The 19,568-nt window shown below is 38.0% G+C and overlaps 1 protein-coding gene across 2 annotated transcripts in view; it reads right to left on the bottom strand.

Moving 5' to 3' along the window:
• Window positions 1–98: 98 nt before the first annotated feature.
• The window catches only part of LOC100742372, a 53,523-nt gene continuing 34,053 nt past the window's right edge, over window positions 99–19,568 (bottom strand). For both annotated transcript variants that reach the window (XM_033324977.1, XM_033324976.1), the window contains 5 exons: window positions 16,196–16,303; window positions 15,568–15,732; window positions 14,013–14,110; window positions 6,593–6,752; window positions 99–2,458 (listed from right to left, as the gene is read on the bottom strand). In XM_033324977.1, coding sequence (XP_033180868.1) covers window positions 2,214–2,458; window positions 6,593–6,752; window positions 14,013–14,110; window positions 15,568–15,732; window positions 16,196–16,303 — 776 coding nt within the window. In that variant the 3' untranslated portion in view covers window positions 99–2,213. The remainder of the gene's footprint in view (window positions 2,459–6,592; window positions 6,753–14,012; window positions 14,111–15,567; window positions 15,733–16,195; window positions 16,304–19,568) is intronic.

Consider the following 19,568-nt stretch of genomic DNA (forward strand, 5'->3'; position numbering starts at 1 on the left):
CGTAATACCTATAGCATTATCGCTGTTCCAACCGTGACGTAAATCGAACGACGATAGTATCAAAAATTATTATCGTTCTTCCGTTTTTTAAATCAGGATCGACGATTCGTTTCGTACGAATGACTCGTTACTAGATTTAATTAAGTTCTATCTGTAAATGCATAATTAAATCTCTTCGCCAAATACCGCCGCACGTATTCGCCGCTTCGACGTTGTGCTTGTCATTTAGCGATGCGCCAATCTCGATTAAACAATTACAAGTTGCTAGTAGAACGTTAAATGCGCATGTTTGATACGGTTTATCGATCGATTCGATCAAATTCTATTAACCATTGGCGGCCAAAACGTGTGTACTGGACACGATGTGGGATGATATCGCGATCCCGGAATATTTATCGGACAGCTGAAAGTTTACACTAAACTCTCGTCGTATCTTTTGTAAACGGTGCCGAGTAGAAATTTTTGAATCGATGTTACACAAAGATTTAAATAATTTCTATTTGATTAAATCAACGAAAAAAATCGGTGGTTTTAATCGAACTAATCCTTTCGATTAAAACGTCCTATCTGGCATTTTGAAATATCCGAGATAACTGAAATTTTACCATTCTTACTGTCCTGTCTATTTTAACGAAGAAGTAGATACTTGAGAATTTTTGAAACGTTTGAAATATTTTCAAAACGGAGAAGGATGTAAGAACGATATTTTCATCCAACATCCACTTCGCGCAGTACTTTGGGAAAAATTTGCTCGTGCAAGTAATCGATACGATTCTGAAACGTGGCCGGACCACGAGTAAGCTTACTGCACGAAGCAACCAGACCGCAAAGGGTTAATTTCTGCTTGTTCGCGGTTGGAACCGCTGGGAACTTAAATCGTAATCTCAGCGAACACGACTGGCTGGTTTTCTCGATCCTCGCCTGATCGAACGCACTGAATCCATCGACATCCTCCTTCTCGAAACGTGGATCCATCTTTAAACGCCTTACATCTTTCGATTTAATATCAGTTTCGAACGAAATAAAATACAAAAAAAGAAGTAAAATACTCTTCGATAAATTACGACTTTCGCGTCTTAACGAGCGCGACTCGAAGAAAGAAGAAAACGAACGAGAACTGAAACTCTTACGGAATCGTTGAAAGTTTCTTATCGAGTAAATCGACGACGAAATCGTTGCGGGGGTGGATCATAAGCTCCACCTTTGAATCGGTATTGTCGCGTCTACCATAAATATCGGTCGACGTCGGACGCTTGGCGCCTCGAGCCGAAGGTTACAACTTTCTCGAAGACGCAGCAACGCCATCAGAGATCGTAGTCGAAGCAATTTCCCTCTGCGATTCCCTCGATCACTTTCAACAGGGTTTATTTCCTACGTCCTCGCGGTAGTCCTTCGATCACGCGATAACGCTATCTGGGTCTTTCAGTGGCAACTTTATAGTCCAAGATCGCGAGAAAGTCTTTTCGATTCACCTCGATAGAGCGTCACATCGTCGGAAGTAGGAGAGTAACGAAACCAACCGACCGAGCAATTTCGAAGGTACCTCGTGCTTCGTATTTGTCCTTGTTTATGTAAAGAGAAAAATCTATCGACCCTCTATATCGTCACGGTTGAAAATTACATACGTACATATTAATTTACATTTCGTCGCTGTATAATTTCTAATAAATTCTTGTTATTCATCCACGCGAAATTGAAATGTACAGAACAAACGGAACATAACACCACTGTGCAAGATAATTATGGTAGAGTTGCTTTCTCGGTTGCCTTGAAAAGGATATAAATTTGAAGAAACATCTACGATCGTCGAACGATTACTCTCTGTTTCCATTGAAATACGGTTTGAAAAATTGTCCCAATCATTTGCTTTTCCATAAACGAATCAACATTTTCGCTACAGAGGGTTACGATATTATTCTCGCGCGTAGGAAAGTTCTGAAAGACCCGATAAAGTAACGAAGAAACTTCAACGATAAGTATCGCGACGTCTTTTACGAGTGCCTAAATAAAGTTAATACCAGAAAGAATCGGCGGACTGTTTCTCCGCTTTCGCGATAAAGAAATTGGTCGAGCTTCGTTGCCTTGCTACGCTCGTCGTTGAACTTTCGTTTCGTATCGGAATGCTTGTTCGACGAAATCGGCTGCGAGTAGACCTGCGAGTAGACCCGCGCCAGAACAAACATCATCGACGCTTTCGTCTTCGCGGAAGTTGTTTAAACCTCGGTAGAGTGCGTCTGAATTCGCACTTTTTTCTGCGAGCCGTTCCTCGATAGAGTCGGACTGTGCGCCGAAAAACCGGGATTGTGGATACCGAGCGGCTTTGGCTTCTTCAACGAGCTTCGAAGCGGCGAAGCCGTGCTTGTCACGCTTCCGGAAGTTGCTACCGACGCCATCGAACCGTTTCCGGCTCCGCCTACATAGGGCTTGCCACTAGCGTCGGTCATCGAGATGCTGCCGCCTGAAATTCGAAACACCAAATATATATTTTCATTTATTTCGAATATAAAAGTTTCCTATTTTATATATGATATACCTACGCTATATCTGTGAAATCGCGTAAAAAATCTGTCAATAATTTATGTTTCTCTATTTGTGGAGAATTTAAACGCGAGGAAGTACGCGATAATTTCGAAAATATCTCGAATAAAGCAGTTACGTATTGTACTATTAGGCGAGTGAAATAAATTTCTATTTAGGTTCCATTTATTTAGTCGCGATGGTAAAAATACGAGTTTACGTAAACATCGTGGTTAATGGCGTTAACGAGATAGTCTACTATGTGTATATTAATTTAGCATATTTTTTTCTAGTAATGACACATTTCATTCGCAATGACTTAGCGTGTATTACGATATACATATGTTACATTACACGATAGAATATATTAAAATGTAGTTTACAATCGTAAATTGGAACTATTAACACGTAATCCGATTAATTTTATTTTTATTCTGAACCTGAAACCTGGCTGGAATTAGGAAGGTAGCGACAATAATCTCGACGTTAAATGCACCATTTTATACGTTAAACTCGTTTAATTGAAAACAAACTGGATTATAAATTCCGACTAATTAACCAAAGAAACTAACCGTCGTAAAAGTTAAAAACAGCAAACGAGGACTATAAAACAGATAATTTTGTGTGTGTGTGTGTGTGTGTGTGTGCGTGTGACAGTGGACAGTCCCACAACCTTTCACTCTACGATAATAGGAAAAAAAGTTTGGAAATTGATTGTCCGCCGAGGTGGCCAACGGGTTTTTCAACTATTCCAGTACATTGAATTAAATTCCACGATTTAACTTTAATCGAGGCACGTGAAACTTTAACAAATAAAATATAATCATTATCGATAAATGCTATTAGGTTGTCCGAAATGTTTCTTTCGTTTTACGAGCAAATAATAAACGCACAACTTTTTTTCTTTTATATTATTTTCTCCAATTACGTACGATCCATTTTGTTCCGTTGAGATAAACATCGCGACATTTCACAGACTTGGTTTCACGTTTGTACAAAGGTGCACTGTTGTAAAAAACACGTTTGCGAAAGAAAGACACTTTTACATTTATACCTATTTACATTTATAAACAAATTTAATCGTTTAAACGATATCGTAAGATTGCACGATCGTGGACTGAAACAGATAGTCTCTCTATTCGGTATTCGGTAATAATTAGAAAATTTATAGTCGCGAAAACTCTTGCAATTACAGGGCTTCTTTGAATCTCTTTGCGAGGAAATCGTAGTTAATAAGGACGTAAGAACGTTTAATATCATTTATAAGAGTAATTACTCATTACGACATAATTTCCAGCTACAGAACAAAATAATTGCATAAAGCAGCCGGAACAGCGTATAACAACCGCTAGTTCTGGAATTTCTCATTAGAGGTAGGTAGAATCTTGGCTATCGTCTTTTAAACACCAGACGAATAATAGACCCCTATAAATAATACTCTTCGTAAAACGCTTCTTACATAGTCCGCTATGCTACGAGTAACCAACTATAATTGACGAGCTTCGTAATCTTCGATCGATCGAAAATTCGCAAGAACAAAAAGAAAAAAAGACGACAGTTTTTCGCGAAAAAGCACAAATCGAAATCTATGAAAAATCGCGCACGTTGCAATTCGATGAACACTCGTGTCACGTTTCACGCATGCATCCACGTACGCGGAAGCAATATTTAAGCGCACCTGCACTCTTGCTACGTGGAAATTCATCGAGACGTTTTAATTCACCACGAGACACGATCGAGCGCGATGAGCACTCGGCTGAATTTCTACTCTATGTGTCATCCAAACGCAAAGTTATTCGGGAAAAAATTTTTACATCGCCTCTTTCCACTCGACTCCGTGCTCATCCTTTCTTCTATGGCCTTCCATATCTTTTCTTTTTCTTTTTTCTCTTTTTTCTCTTTTTTCTCTTTTTTATCTTTCTAAGCGCTTTGACGTCGCACACGCACAAAGAAGTAACTGTAATTTCTCATTTATGTACTTTAACCTTATCGTATTATTTCCGATTCCATCTCATTTTTCTATCGATAAAAAGTTCCCAAGTCGAGAGCGAATATGGAAATTTCATGCCGGGGAATTTTGTGAAACGTTAGAAATCATTTTGGTGGTCGAAACGGGAGGCAGCTCGAGATGTATACAAAACTGTGTATTGCAGTGGCATCCCTTTTAATTTATTCCCCTAAATTTTAATCACTATCCTTTTACTCGAGATACGAGCAAATATTTCTTCGTTTTGTTCGATTTCTCCTCGTGTCTGTTTATCCGTTTCTTCAGCAGTTAGTTTTCCTTCTATCACTCGCGCTTGCTTCCTTCCTACTGTGACACCGTGTTTCGTGTTACAGTTTAGTTCTTTCTCTCCGCAACTTTGCTCGTTGCGTCCCTTTTCTTTGCAAGTTTTCCAAGTTTGCAAGTTCTCCCCCGTTATTTTTTACTTCTCCGATCCCTGGCGTACGATCTCTCTATTTGCTCCCTTCGCCTTGACTTTGGCCCGTCACGTTTCACCGCGTTTCACATCCGAACACGTTTCTCGGGCATATTGAGTTTCCATCAGCTGTTAGACGAAGGCCCTTAGACTTTCAGCCACGCAGCAACGTTCTGCCACAAGCGAGCAACCTGAAGAACGTCTTCGCTCGATTCAAGCGGATCAAGCATCGCACGAAGATGTTTAAAGTTTATCTTGCTCGAGAAACCCTCTTTAGGAACGTTCAAAAAGGGAACTGAAACATCGGTTCATTTGCTTGCAAATTTTGCAAGCTTTTGCTCATTTTGTAATGCACCCTTTCTACAATGAAAACATTTTAAGAGAAAAATCCTCTTCTCGTTTTATCTATTTTTATTTTTATGAAATAGGAAATGTAATAGGGTTAATTCCTAAATTTGACCGAAATATTCGTGGAAATCAGGTAAAAAATGTACTGTTTCGTTTGGCTGACGCGTAACCTTGAGCGTAACCCGTTCGAAATTGTGCACCGAAGCGAAGCTATTAGGAACTAAATGGATACGTTGCCTCGTTAACCGCGTTAATAATATTCCGACGAGGGAAAAGCTTTACCTTCGAGCTGACAGCCAGGAGCTTTCTCTTTGTTCCGTAGAAAATCGAGTAATATCGCAAGTGGGGAAAAAACTTATGACAAACGTTTATCGAATGCGATATAAAAGTATTAAATGGACGAATGTCGCTTGCCGCGCTACCTCGAACAGATTTCTTTTTAATACGCGATAGGAATTCTAATTTTGTGATGTGAAATTTAAACGAAGCGCGCAACAGAAATTAAGGAGACGAACGAGGAGACGCAAAACTACAGGCAACAAATGTATTTAGTATCGTAGCATCGTATCCCTGGGGCATCGTATAACCGAATTACCGACGCTCTTCGCGATATCATATAGAGGTTGAATTTGAATTCAATTAGTTAACTATAAACCGAAACGAATAGTAATCTATCATTCGATACCGTGAAATTTAATATTTCAACATTATTTAATTCCAGAATTGAATATCGAAGCTTCTATATTCGTCGGTGGAAAGTTTCGATACGAGTCGATGTTAAAAAACGTCTGCGACGACTTACGAGTCTTACGAAAATTTCCGATTCTACAATGCAATATCCACGAGCTTCCAAGAATTTTGAAATCGTGTCAAATTGCTCGCATTACTTGTCGCATCTGCCGATTCCCTTCGACACGAATAAGCAAATTACTCAACTTCTTACTAAATTTCGATCGACTTCATTTTGCCATGCCATACACGCGCTCCATACATTTTGTAATACTTGGTCCTTTGTTACGAAGTATTATTGCTCCTCACGAAGTCTTGCTCGCGACGATACGATCGTGACAGAGGTTTTAGAAACGCGACCTTCGAATGCGAACGAACGCAGAAGAAAGAATATTCTTTATTAAACGAGTTCCGATACCATTATTTTTCTATAAATAGGCTCGTGGTTAACGTCGATAGTTTTTCCGCTATTGTACGGTTGATTATTACGATTTTAGATTTAGACGGGATCGGGAAAAAAATTAATTAAGCAGAGTAGTTTAGTAATTAAACAGGGATCACGTGTCTAGCGAACTTACCATTCGTGGGTTGATGTTCCCGGTAGCCAGGATTATTTATGGTAGCTGCACGAGGATCACCGACAACCCTAATCTTCGTCGGATCACCGCCTCGTCGAGCATAAATACCTTCGTATACTGCGGTGACCAGCACGCCAAAGTTCAAAGCGATAGCAGCCAACTGTAACAATAAGTTTCATATCCTTTGGTCGATGAAAGTTTCAAACAAACTATGTATATCCGAACGATCGATTCGATAAATTATTTCTTAACTTTAAACATAATTTTATCGTAAATTATTATTTAATACGTATATCTTGCATTATTCGAATTCACGGTTACGGTTGTCACACGGATTTTTACAAAACGTTCCAAGACAAAATTTCATTTTCTCTTAGGAAAATAGATCGCGGTGATTAACGGATCGAGAGAATTTACAAAGCGAGCATAAGTTTCCCGTCGTAGCCGATTCACCGTAAAATTATTTCCCCAAAAAAATGAAACTTCGGTTCATCGGATAAATAAATAAACGGTTGCTCGTGCCCCGATAATTCTTGATAAATCTTTCGATGAAACCAGAAGAGCGTTGGAACGTAAAAAGCACGATGAATACGACGTCCAACGATTAACGCAAATACTCGCAATTATCGTACCGAAAGTTTGCAGTCCGATGGAGCATCGATTATGCACGCTCATTATCGATGAAGCGAGTTCGTTATCGTGGACAATTCCAAGCCGCATAATTATCCACCTTTTGTCGGAAGAATACCAGTAAATTAACGATTACCACGAACAGACAAGGCTGAATTGCATATAATACTTTAAAAAACATTTCCTCTGGCATAATTTATTTTTATATAAATTATTCAGAAAAATAAATTACCTATTTTACTTTTGAAAACGGACTTTTGTGAACAAAAATTATCAGAACGCTGACATCGTGACAGGATATATATTACCGAGGAAAAAAACCAAGAGGTATTTCATTAATCGCAAGGAAAAACTTCTTTCAATCCACAGCACCACGACGTACAATTAATATTTGGACGTTGTCGCGTCAAAATTTACAATTACTAAAATCTTCTAATTCATCAATTACATCGATATCGTGCAGTTATCGCAACAGTGGTACATTAATTCGTCCACCTGGACGCGTCATACGTTGCCATTGTTCTAGAATCCGTAAGGTTCGTCCATATTGTTCTATACGAAATGCTTGTTTTCGGCGCGTGTTGTTGTCTCTTGTTGCGAAATACGCTCGATCATTGAACGCAGGAAAAAGAACGGAGGAGGGTGGGAACGCGGAAAGAACATAGGAAAGGCGGAAGAAAACAGGAGATTCAATTAAGACGTAGAAAAGTCGCGGGGAAGCCATTGTTTCGGCGCAATAATCGATTCACCGTTGTTTCTTTAGCTTCCGTTGTGCCTTTCGCCGTATCGTTCCGCCGTATCGACCTGCGGCCGAGCAAAAGGAAAGAGGAAACGGGAAAACCAAATATACGGTCCGCCGCTGACAATTTGATTAACAAACGCTGCTCCCTCTGGGATTTATTTATCAGCCCACGCGTACCACTGTCATTCATTAAGGCCAGAATGAAAAAATGTCGAAGCACGGTTAAATCTTGTACGCAGGAAGAGATTACAGAGATCAAGCTGGTGAAATAAAGCCATGGTATTAGGGGATGCTCGCAACAGGGTTTTAGACTTTGTACGTGCTTCCTCGAGATCCTACGAAACCTGTACTTTATTTTAATAAAATATTTTACATTCGAATGTGAATCACGAACTTAATGTGAATTTATTTTTCAATACAATCGCTGGCGTACGCTTTATATTCTACTTTATATCCTACTTTATTCTATTTATCGAACCACGCGACAGAATTATTCTTTAAGCGTCTAAGAGAATTGCTCGTTTCGTAAAAGAAATAAAATTTGGAAATTGCAAAAAAGATTTCCTAACGATCATTTCTTGTCCCGCAAGGGAAAGATTTTCGTTTCCTCGCCAGTTTTTCTCCGCTCAATGAAATAAGGATAGACCCTCTGCCTCTTTACATTCAAGCTGCATTCACCAACGAAAGAAATACTTTACCATACAAACTCTGATTTTCTTTTGTTAAATTCACGTTATTATTGGCGTCAAGAATAAAATTTCATATTTCTTCTTCGAGCGTTAGAAAACATTTATATGCTAATTTTACCACATTTTCAAATTTATTCTTTTCTTATTAAGAAAAGTACAATTTTCATTGATACGATACGCGTTAAATAATTCTTCCGAGCCTTTCGATATTTATCTGAAAAGTATATAACGTTTTCAACAGTCAATGTATTTTATTATATTTCGAGTATGGAATATTCGAGTATGGATGAAAGGAAAAGATCGAGCGTATCGATTCGAGGCAAAAATGTATACGGTATTATTATTGTAATATAAAGGAACGTCGGTTTTCTATGGATTAACATTAGATCGTGTCTTTCAGTGAAACAGAGAAGAGAAATATGTTAACTCGAAACTTCGATTCCATCCGATCGACTCCACTACTATTATTTTTATCCTATTATCTTTCTTTGTTGTTTTACTTTCCTCCTCGCAAAACGTTTTTATGGCGGGATCTCTGATATTTCCAACGTCTGAAAGAAATGCTTCGAGAAATTCACGATTGAAACAAGCAAATTCTTTAAAAGAACAATTGGCAAATTACTTTTCAATTTTTCCTAAATTCCTGAATATCAACCTTTTCACAAATTATCTAATTCGACGAACGACACAAACCTACGGTTATTACCGATTATTTCTCCGACAAAAAAGCTTAATCTCATTTTCTACCAATGTCACGGACAAAAAATAAACGTCTCTTATATCTCACGAAAAAACTATAAAAAAAAAGGTTAAACTATGGAATCTCGACGATCGTAGAATACGAAACGCACTTCCGGCGAATGTAAAATCCCCATGGCTTAACTTTACATCGTTATAAATCTCGGCTTCGTTTCACCTTGCCCTGTTTCTGTTTGTTCATTTTGTCCAGCTCGATCTCGTCCTTGGCCTCTCTCAGAAGGCTGCGTCTCTTCTTTTCCATCATCTTGCATCCAGTACTATAGTACAGCCGTGTGGCGATCCTCACGTAACACGGATAAAGTGTATTTCATAAAAAACTTCGTACGTTTCACACAGCACAGTTTTATATTCACGAATATGACGGTTCCGTGTCCTTTAACATTCGTAACTTTTCATTCTCCACTTTCGCTCCATTCTGCTTTCCGCTTTCTTTTAATCGAAGAATCGAGAACTTCTTTTATAATAGAAATTTCTTCTTCTTTATAATAGAAAGATCTTCTATAGAATGTGTAAGTTTCTTTAGAAGAAGTTTTCAAAGGTTCGACGAAGCGATTTCAAAGCGATAGATCATCGTAATTAGAAATTTTATATAGTCTTTGAATTAATCGGTGAACGTAGATCGAAGAAGATGTTCGCCTTAAGGTTAACGTCCACCGATCACGCGAGCCGTATCACTGATCAATCGTGCAACAGTATCGATAGATAACGCGTCTCGATCTCGTGTTTCATCGTAGCTAGCTACCGAATGGCAACCTGTTTAACAACTTTCGCTATGAAACACAACAATCCTTACGAAACGCTTTACGTTTTTGCGATGAGGCTGCTCCGAATCGCGATCTCGTTTCTCGAAAATTATTTTACGTACGCTTGATACACAACGTTCGTTAATAGCCTGTTGATAATGAAAAATAAAACAAGAATCTTTAAAAATCACCATATTATCTACTGCTTGTCTATCGAATTTCGATTAACAGATTAACGCGCCAAACACTCGCTGGAAGTTCGTCGACATTCGGAGAACTGATCGACGAAAACGCTATTCCACGCGTCGAACAACAGCTCGGTCAATAAAAGACATGACTGCGATTTGTCTGTCGTTAAAAAAAAAAAAAAAATAATTCCAAGGAAGAAACGGGAACAGAAATCACTGGTAAAGTTCGTAGGCCGAGTACACGACCGTGGAAAAGTTGTATGGTAAAACGAAGGAACGGGGACGCACGTTGCTGGCAAACGATCCGCGCCAAAACGTTCACTGAGGGTCCGCCAATGTCGTCTCATTGTTTTTAAAGTGTCCAACAGTCGTGGGTGCTCTGACACATACTAACTAAGCCCCTGCGGGGGGCTTAACGAAACACCTGCGAGCTGTTTCTGATCAGGTGGCCTTTAAGTATTTAATTCCTCGATCGTGCGCGACTCGCGTATACGTTTCACACTTCGTTTGGAATCTGCGTACGGTACACATATTACGTATGTACATACGTTTATTTCAATATGATACATATATTTGAAACACGCCGTACGATTATCGGTAGAACGATCGATTTCTGTGGCATCGATTCGATCCACCAGATAGAAAATCGGTCGCGTGTTAATTGGATTTAACGTGGAAATTATTCAATGCACACAGCTACATAGTAAATGTATCGCGATAAGTATAATTCCAGTTGAGCCAAGAAGAATGATAATGGTTAATGAGTGTCTAATTACGATACGTTGTCGGAAACTAATGATTACGTCAGTGTGATATTACGTAATCTTGTTAAGTGACACTGTTTCCGATTCTTGCATGTAGATTTTTAGAGACTTTCGAGCGACGAACGATCGATCGGCAATTTTAATATTTGCAACGACGTCGTTTGAATTTAAAAGATTCGTTTCGAAAACGAGGTCACTGATAAATAGCTGTAAAATTATTGAGAGGAGCGCACGTTCCTCTTTCTTATCTTTTATCTTTTATCTTGTATCGGAAAAATAAAGCCAATATCCAATTTATCTACTATTTATTTTTCTATAAAAAATTATATCTTCTAAATAACACGTTTTTAACACGGTTCTTTTTTTTCAAAATATAACGTAGCTAGTACATTTAAACACGAAAGTAAGGAATCACCGTAAGTTTCTCTAGAACTTTCTTTCATAAAATTATATACGCCGACCGTTTCAAATGTCGCTTCGAGACTCAAGCGTACCGTGGAAAACGGTGAAAAGAAGTCGGAATTTTCTACCTAAATACATTTGTCATTCCATTGATTACTGTTCTAATAACTTGGCTGCAGCCAAAGAGAAACTCGACGCATCGGTACGATGTTACGATACACCGATGGATAGTCGAGGCGTATCGTCGTCATCGTCCTTATCTCTTGCGGTGTTCCAATAACCGCGATATTTCTACAAGTCGACGTCATTATGCTACATGCAAATTCGTACCAGTTTCGTTTTAACGTCGATAAACCACGAAGTTTTCTATCTACAAATAAAAAGGCTATCGGTGTTTACCATCGTTAACGAGTCTACGAATCAACGAATTAACGACGTAATTTTCAAACAAATTCCGCAAATTATGATCAAACGACGACAAAGAAACGGATTATATTCTGGAAAATTCGAAATTTCAAGCAACTAACGTTTCTATTATTTTACCTCAAAGACAAGATATCGTAGTGCAAAAGTAACTGTTTTGTCAATTGTCAATTCGCTGATATTACGAGTTGGTACATCTCTGTACAACAGGTTCCGTATGTAATATTCAAGATAATCCGTAACTGGTGGCGCAATTGGGTACAATTGGCTGATTCTACGTGGAAAAACACGATGAAAATGTGAAATCGAATTTTTTCGTAAGACGTTTCGTTTCCGAGAAAATCGAGCTTGAAAATTTGTCAAATATGCTTAAGCTTTTTGCTAATTCCAGACTGAACAAGAGTAGAGATAATCGACATACATGCGAAGATAAGTAAGACACGTAGTAGATAAGTAAAAAAAAAATACAATTCTTGATGAAAGGCTTTCTTTTCGAGAAAAATAAATTTAAAACGTTTCGTATCGTGCGCGTGTACCGGTCAAGTTCCTAACGTTCCTAAAGTTCTTCAAACTTTATTTTCTTGAAAATAATAGGAAGAATTTTATTTTACCTAGTCCGCGCTTGGCCAACTTTAAGCAGACTTGATAAATTTTCACGGAAACGAAGCGTCATATGAAAAAATGTTACTTCGCGTTCTTGCCTTATTTTCGTCACGTAGAATCACACTCTGTATCCACTTATACTGGCAATTACAGACCACCCTGTGTAAATACAACTACTTTAACAAATCCAAGAACCCTCTCTTAATATTAAACGCCAAGCTGTCACTCGTGTTTCATCGCAATATTCCAATAACTAGTTCCCCTGTCATATATGAAATACTAAAATATCCTGCGGCACACGTCTGTTTCGATATAACGTAGCGAACACTTACAAGAACTAAGATCAGCTTTGTCACGCGTAACCATACCGTGCAAGGCGGCGTTTGTTCGGAAAAGCCACGGGACCGAGGCTGATCTGTCCATAGAGTCGCAACATCGTAACGATAAATGATGTACCGCTATCGAGACAACGAGAGCCTGGTTGCTCGACAGGTGAACGTGCAACGGTTTCACTTCCTTTCAGATAGGAGCAACAGGTTTCGACGAAGAGGCAACGCGCTCCATCGAAATATCGTGGAGGAACACAGCAGCGGTCGGTAGTTTCCCTCGTTAAGTGTACTATGCTAATGAGAAGTATCCTGAAGGAAACTAGCTCGATGGACGAGTTAATCGGTCTCGAGGAAAATTACGCTGGTGAAAGTTTCAGGCTGATTTATCAGCACGAACGAAACGGAGATTCGAATAGTGGAGATGAAATTTTGGAGAAAAAGCCGAAGGAACTTAATCGAAGGGGAACGAAGGAATCTGAGAATTAAAGCAGCTGTGTCAGTGAATCGAGGTAATCGAATGACCAAACTTCTTATTACACTGGCTGGTTTTAGATGTTGTGTTTTTCATTATTAAGAATAAGTGGAAAATTTAGTTTTGATATATTTGAAAAAATACAAAATAAACAATCGTAACCGAAATATTCGTAAGAATATAAACTTCCATAAATATTTATATGATAGTTATACGCATATATGTATTTATTTCCATCGTATCTCTTCGATTCTAATCATCTCTGTGTACCACTAGGAGTCGATAGTTACGGTAGAATTGATTGCATAGAGTAATTTAGCGTAATGGAAACGAGATAAGAATAGAGGATAACAAATGAGATTGTTTCCATAGAAAAATATAAGTTGGAATTAAAATCTATATATTTGCATATATGTATAAACGTAGTAAAAGCAGAGTTGGAGGCATTGGATTAAAACTCTTATATAGATAATACTGGCTCGAAGCTCGAATAACACGAATACACGCGAGAGCTTTATCTTGTAATTTAAACGCTTCTCTGACAAATACCTCTTGTTAAAATATTCGACCATTTTTCTTCAGGAAATTGAAAAATACATTTTTTCAACAAAATCTGGTACGTAGACTGGTTGTAGGCACACGAAAAAAGACTTAGAAACAGGATTTGCAAGCTTACCTGCATATAAAACGCTTCTCCCCTCGTGATAACGAAGCTGCTAGCTCTGTCATCGGTTTGTAGGGCAAACAGACTCGCTGCTACGATTGCCAAAGAAGCTGGAACAAAAATATTCATACTCTACGGTTTTCGTATAAACAGAAAATATATCTCTACATAATACGTATCTAGATATTTTTATAATTCGGTAAACAAATAATTTTTTTTTTTTTTTTTTTTTGAAGAGGCAACATTGACCGAAGGGGAAAAATTCATTCATTAAACGCGGTCGACTGCACGATCTATGAGTTTAACGCGTATCACTTTACAGCAACAAGATCCACCGCAGATATTCGATTCTTCGTCTAAGGGTAAGTAGGCCAGTAAGTAGACAAGTGACTGGTAATCCTACCGTGGTCAGCCTATTGCAAAACTCTCCGACACTGTCTGATGCAAAAGGACTTCTCCGCCTGAATTACGCTCTACAATTTCCACGTGTTCGGCAATTTTGTAAATTATAACAATTTAAAGAATCGCGTAGACACCGAATTCCTCTACGCGTAATACGACCTCGTTAAAATATATAAAAAATACAAATAAAAGTTGCAATCTCGGAAAATAAAGACGCCAAACGTAATCAATATATCGTTAATTGCAATTGTGGGGGTAGAAATAAAAAAAGTCATATTAAACAAAGAGAGCGGCGAGTAGAAAACGAAACTGAGGCACATTTCCATAATTAAATAAATCTTAAAATTCATTTCCATTTATATTTTCCACGATACCATTCAGACCATCGTAAAGTTCTGCCTGTATGAGACACGTGTGCTAATCAGTTTGCAATTAAAGTGAAATATTTACCCAATGCCATATATTCGACTATTTCGTTCCAATTTATAGTATTCTCGAATAACAAATTTCATTTGTTGCTTCTCTTTTTTCGCCATTCAATTATATCGTATATTTCACGCTTAATTAATATTCACGCCTACTTCACTCAAACAATCCCGTTTCGAAGACCAGTTTCGCAATTATCAATTATTCAATGGAACTCAACTATAAACGAGTTATCTACAGATAACTTGCATAAGATAGTTTCCTGTTTGCAACCTTATTATCCGATGTTTATCGATAGCGAATGTTAACCAGACAGAAATGATCAAGAGGAATTTCAAGCGGATCGTAATTAACCTTATCAGAATCGAATTTTTCCTTATAGAAAATTTTTTATTAGCTATTAATAGCAAAAACGTATGTCTTTACTTAGTCTTCGAAATAAAACCTAGTTTATTAAAGGTATAATATGCGCATACGAAACATCCTTAGACCGCGGATATCTATGCCAATGCATGTTTTTATAAATATAATTTCAGAAATAGAACCTAGATACATTTTATTTGTTAAATATTATAACGAGCACTTTGAATATGTTGTATATATATATATTATATGTTTATACAACTATATAAACAAAAATTATATATAAAAATCTGCGGTCTAACCATTGCACCGAATGGTAAATAATAGGTGATACTATCGCATTGATTCGAACGATTATATTCTTAGAAATACTCACTGGCCAATGTGGCAAGAGCCACTTTCCCTATCAGAGCAGTGCTGTACGAAATAATAACTCGTTTCGCCGAGGAAGCCATCGCCAGTTGTAGCACGGCAAGACCGACCAGGATCGCCAAAAGAGCAGAGGCGGCCGCAGCGGCTAATCCTGCCACCCACACAGCCACTGAAAAAAGAGAAAATCTTTATGTCACTTTCGATTCGTCGTCTTCCACGATCCATTTGCTTCGATAAAACGATTATTTCCGTGATAAAGATTACTTCCAAGTTTCCGCAGTCTTGGACACTTTGGCTTATTTAGGTATTTTATGGCTAATGTCTTCTGTGACTTTTTGCAACAGGATTTTTATGTTTTGTTAGCAGACTACTGGAATAAGCAGTTGAACCGTTTGGCTTATTTCACGGTATTGGAAACATGGTCAGATGTACTCTTCTAAAGGAATCTTATTATAATACCTTTCTTTCGTTACAGATAACATTCATTCAACTATTGATTGTATTACACGTAATAAAAATGTTATATGTTATAGTAAATAACTCTTTTTTTTTTTTTTTTTTGGAAAAATGGTTTTGACTCGGGTAATGACTCAGGGAGGTAAGGTAGGTAATGACATCTAAAATAAACTTACACACTGGCTGGAATCTGGAAACCCCTTGGCCGCATCTTTCTCTACCGTACAGTAGAAGCTTGCATTGCCTCCAAGGACCAAAGTATCCTTTCTCGGCTGCCGATCCGGCTGTAAAGTCAAAAGTAAAATCACGTTTGATAATCTTCGGTAAAATGATATTAGACTATTCGAAGATACTTTTCTTTCGTATCCTACTCTCAAATACTCAGTTTTTCCATGACTCCTTGACACTTGCAACTTTGTCGTTTGCTACAAACGTTTGCCAAATGTTCGCGGAATTTATCAATTGTAATACTCATTTTTAGAATATATTACAAGTTTTTAACACAACTATATAATTCTAAACAACGTAGAGAACAACTACGATCTTCGTTTTCTCTTTCACTTTAGTTTCAACATCAACGATCGACTGTCGCAAAGTTGAAGCCACGAGTCCTCAGTTTCTGTGACGTAACGACCCAAGATTCTCTTTGATCAGAAAGTCACCGAAGCGTTACCACGGTCCCCCTCTATAAGTGACACAGCGTCCAAGCTAGTTAACGCACGTAGATACCATAAAACATGGGAGGAAACGACGCGGTCTCCGAAACCGATAACAAATCCAACTCGTCATCGGTTTTATCGTACTCGTTCGAGCTCGACAAATTTTCAACCCGATAAATCCTTCCTGGTCGACTACTCTAGCAGCTACTACTGCAACTACTCGAGCAGCTCGTGACCGCGAAGGAAAAAAAAGACGGATAACGAGCGGCAGAGCGACGTTCCTAGTCGCGAGAACGTGATCTCGACGACGATCTCGAGGAGAGCACGGACAATTGAAAACCGCAATTTCGCGTTGCTCGTTTTGCCGTTCAAACGGCCCATAAAGTTGACCTATACACTGCGTGCGTTTGCTTTTCTTCTGCCATGTTCATTTTCATTCTTTCGGAAGTTGCTAGAACAAAAGTGGAAAATCTATCCTGCTTCGTCGAATGGAAATCGATGTTATCATTTAATGGCAAAAATGTGCAGTGATGCGCTAACGTTTAAAATTTAGAGATCGCCTTTCTTGAAAGCGGATTCAGATATAAACCATATAGAAACTATACCGGTCAACTTTGTCGTGGTTAATTCCTATTTTTATAGAATTTATAATTTAAGGAAATCTAATTTATGTAAAGAATTTTGACATTTGATATGTATAGTAGGTAATATTGTAGTATGTGTGATATTCTTTTTAATCTAATTCTTTTTAATCAAATTTAAGCGTACTGTTATATAATTTTTTATGTAATCTCTACTCGATAGTATGTAATTGCTTCACACTTGATACAAGATCATCGATAGGAGAGTTTAATACCGGCGAATTTTGAAGGATGTATCGTATAATATTTCACAGGACGAAATATGGTTTTCGCGGTTATTGCTTTGCTACGTGACCGATGAATGGTGGCGGATTAAAAATTGCGGAAGACAGGGTGCGGTTCGAGTCGAGAAAATGATGGATGGATAATTTATTAGGCCATGTTCCCGTGAATATTTTGCGGACGGTTTTAGCGTTCTCATTCGGTGTTACATTTAGAAACATGATAGGTGACAGCGAGGCGTTTCATCGAGGTGTAAATCTGGAGCGTTGATAACTTTAAGTGAAAATTGGCTCGTAGTGTTCTATTTTCTATCCGTTTTCTTTTCGCAAAAGTTTCACGTACAACATGGTATCGACGTTTAACATGGTAAGATATAAGAAACAGAAAAAGATGCCGTTATACCAATATTTAATTCGCATCCTTTGGAATAAATTGCCGCATACATCTTTATAGATTAATTTTATTAGATTTTATACGAATAACGTACGAAAAATGTAAAATAAGATTTCTATTAACATTTACTCAGAAAGGTCTAAAGTGCCGAACATGCAACACGGAAATTATAGAAAGACACAGTTCCTTTGGCATCTCACCGTTAACCTCTCCCTTGCTATTCTACTTTGTTGGCTTGTGTTTTACCGAAGCGTATGACATCTTCGTTATTAAACAATCACTAATGATCGTCAAAGATCCTCGAGTCGTAGCAGTATTAATCTCGTTAAGATGACAGGAAACTTTCTCTTCCCCCTACGATCACCAATCACGCAAAAGTATTACAAATATTCTAGATACATCGACGAAACGTTCTTATCGTATAGCGAAATTGACAAAATTCCACGCAGACGTTTAACGTCGATTCGTTAGTTAATTCAATTAAATTACGTTTAATTGAACGAAATAATCGAATAAATATCCAAATGATTAATTCGATAAGTAAATCCCAATTAGTAGTTTGATGAACAAAAAATAAGAAGGAAAAAAGTAACTATTCAGGCAAGCAAGGACAAGAAGGCGAGCAAAACGTTACGTAAGATCTTTGTCTTTCTCTATTTTCTTGATAACTGATCGAGATGCTCGAGGAACCTAACAAGGATCATTCGAGAACTTCCAACGACCCATTCGATTTGTCAACTTGGAATTTTGTTACGAAATAACGCCGATACGAATCAATCTAACTTGGAAGAAGCGAACTAATTCTCAAGTTTACGCGAATGTTTCGAAACATATGCTTAACATATTAGATTGCCGAATGGTTCGTGTGCTCGCGGCCTGGTTCGCTTTCCTCTCGAAAATCGTAAGCTCGTCAGGGCGCGCGAACAAAAATGCAATTTGTCACGGCATTGTGACTCGCGCTCGCATATTCGCACACGACGTGTGAAAAAATCGAGTAACTGGGGCAAGAAACGTTCAACACGCGTTCCTTGCAATTCGTATTAACGTCTTTTCCGCTTCGGCGGCGTTCCCGAAGACCAGATCTCGTCGTCCACTCCACCACCACCACCGCCGCCAGTCCTCGAAAGTTAGAAGCGTTCGGATTACGTTTTCTCACTAATTATCAAGCCCGTCATTTGCAAACGAACTTAAGGAAACCGCCGAGCCAATTTCTCGCCAAAGATGTATAATGTCTTAAGTCTGAAAATTCAAACGACTATCGTGGAAATAATTTGTAAGAGAATCGAAAACTTTGATCGTTAATTATGGCGATTATTGCCATTACTAGTGCGCAATTTGTCCAAGGAATTAAAGAAACGTTCGTTTTTTAATTCAATTCCTTGATGTCGTTCGAGTCTGTTTAAAAAATTCCTACGATCAATAAGGATTCATTTACGATTGTAGATAGACTAGTTTCTATTTATTTAACAGCGAACTGTAAGGTCTAATTGCAGTAGAAAATTATTATACTCAATCACGTAACGATGAGAAAATGTTGTTTCCTTTACGTTATAGATAATTCCCACTGGTTCTGAGGATCTCCGATCAAATATTTACGTGTACTCCATAAATAAAAAAAAAAAAATTGTTAAGAT

Source organism: Bombus impatiens, unplaced genomic scaffold, assembly GCF_000188095.3.
Source record: "Bombus impatiens unplaced genomic scaffold, BIMP_2.2 scf_0089, whole genome shotgun sequence".
NCBI classification, from domain to species: Eukaryota; Metazoa; Arthropoda; class Insecta; order Hymenoptera; family Apidae; genus Bombus; species Bombus impatiens.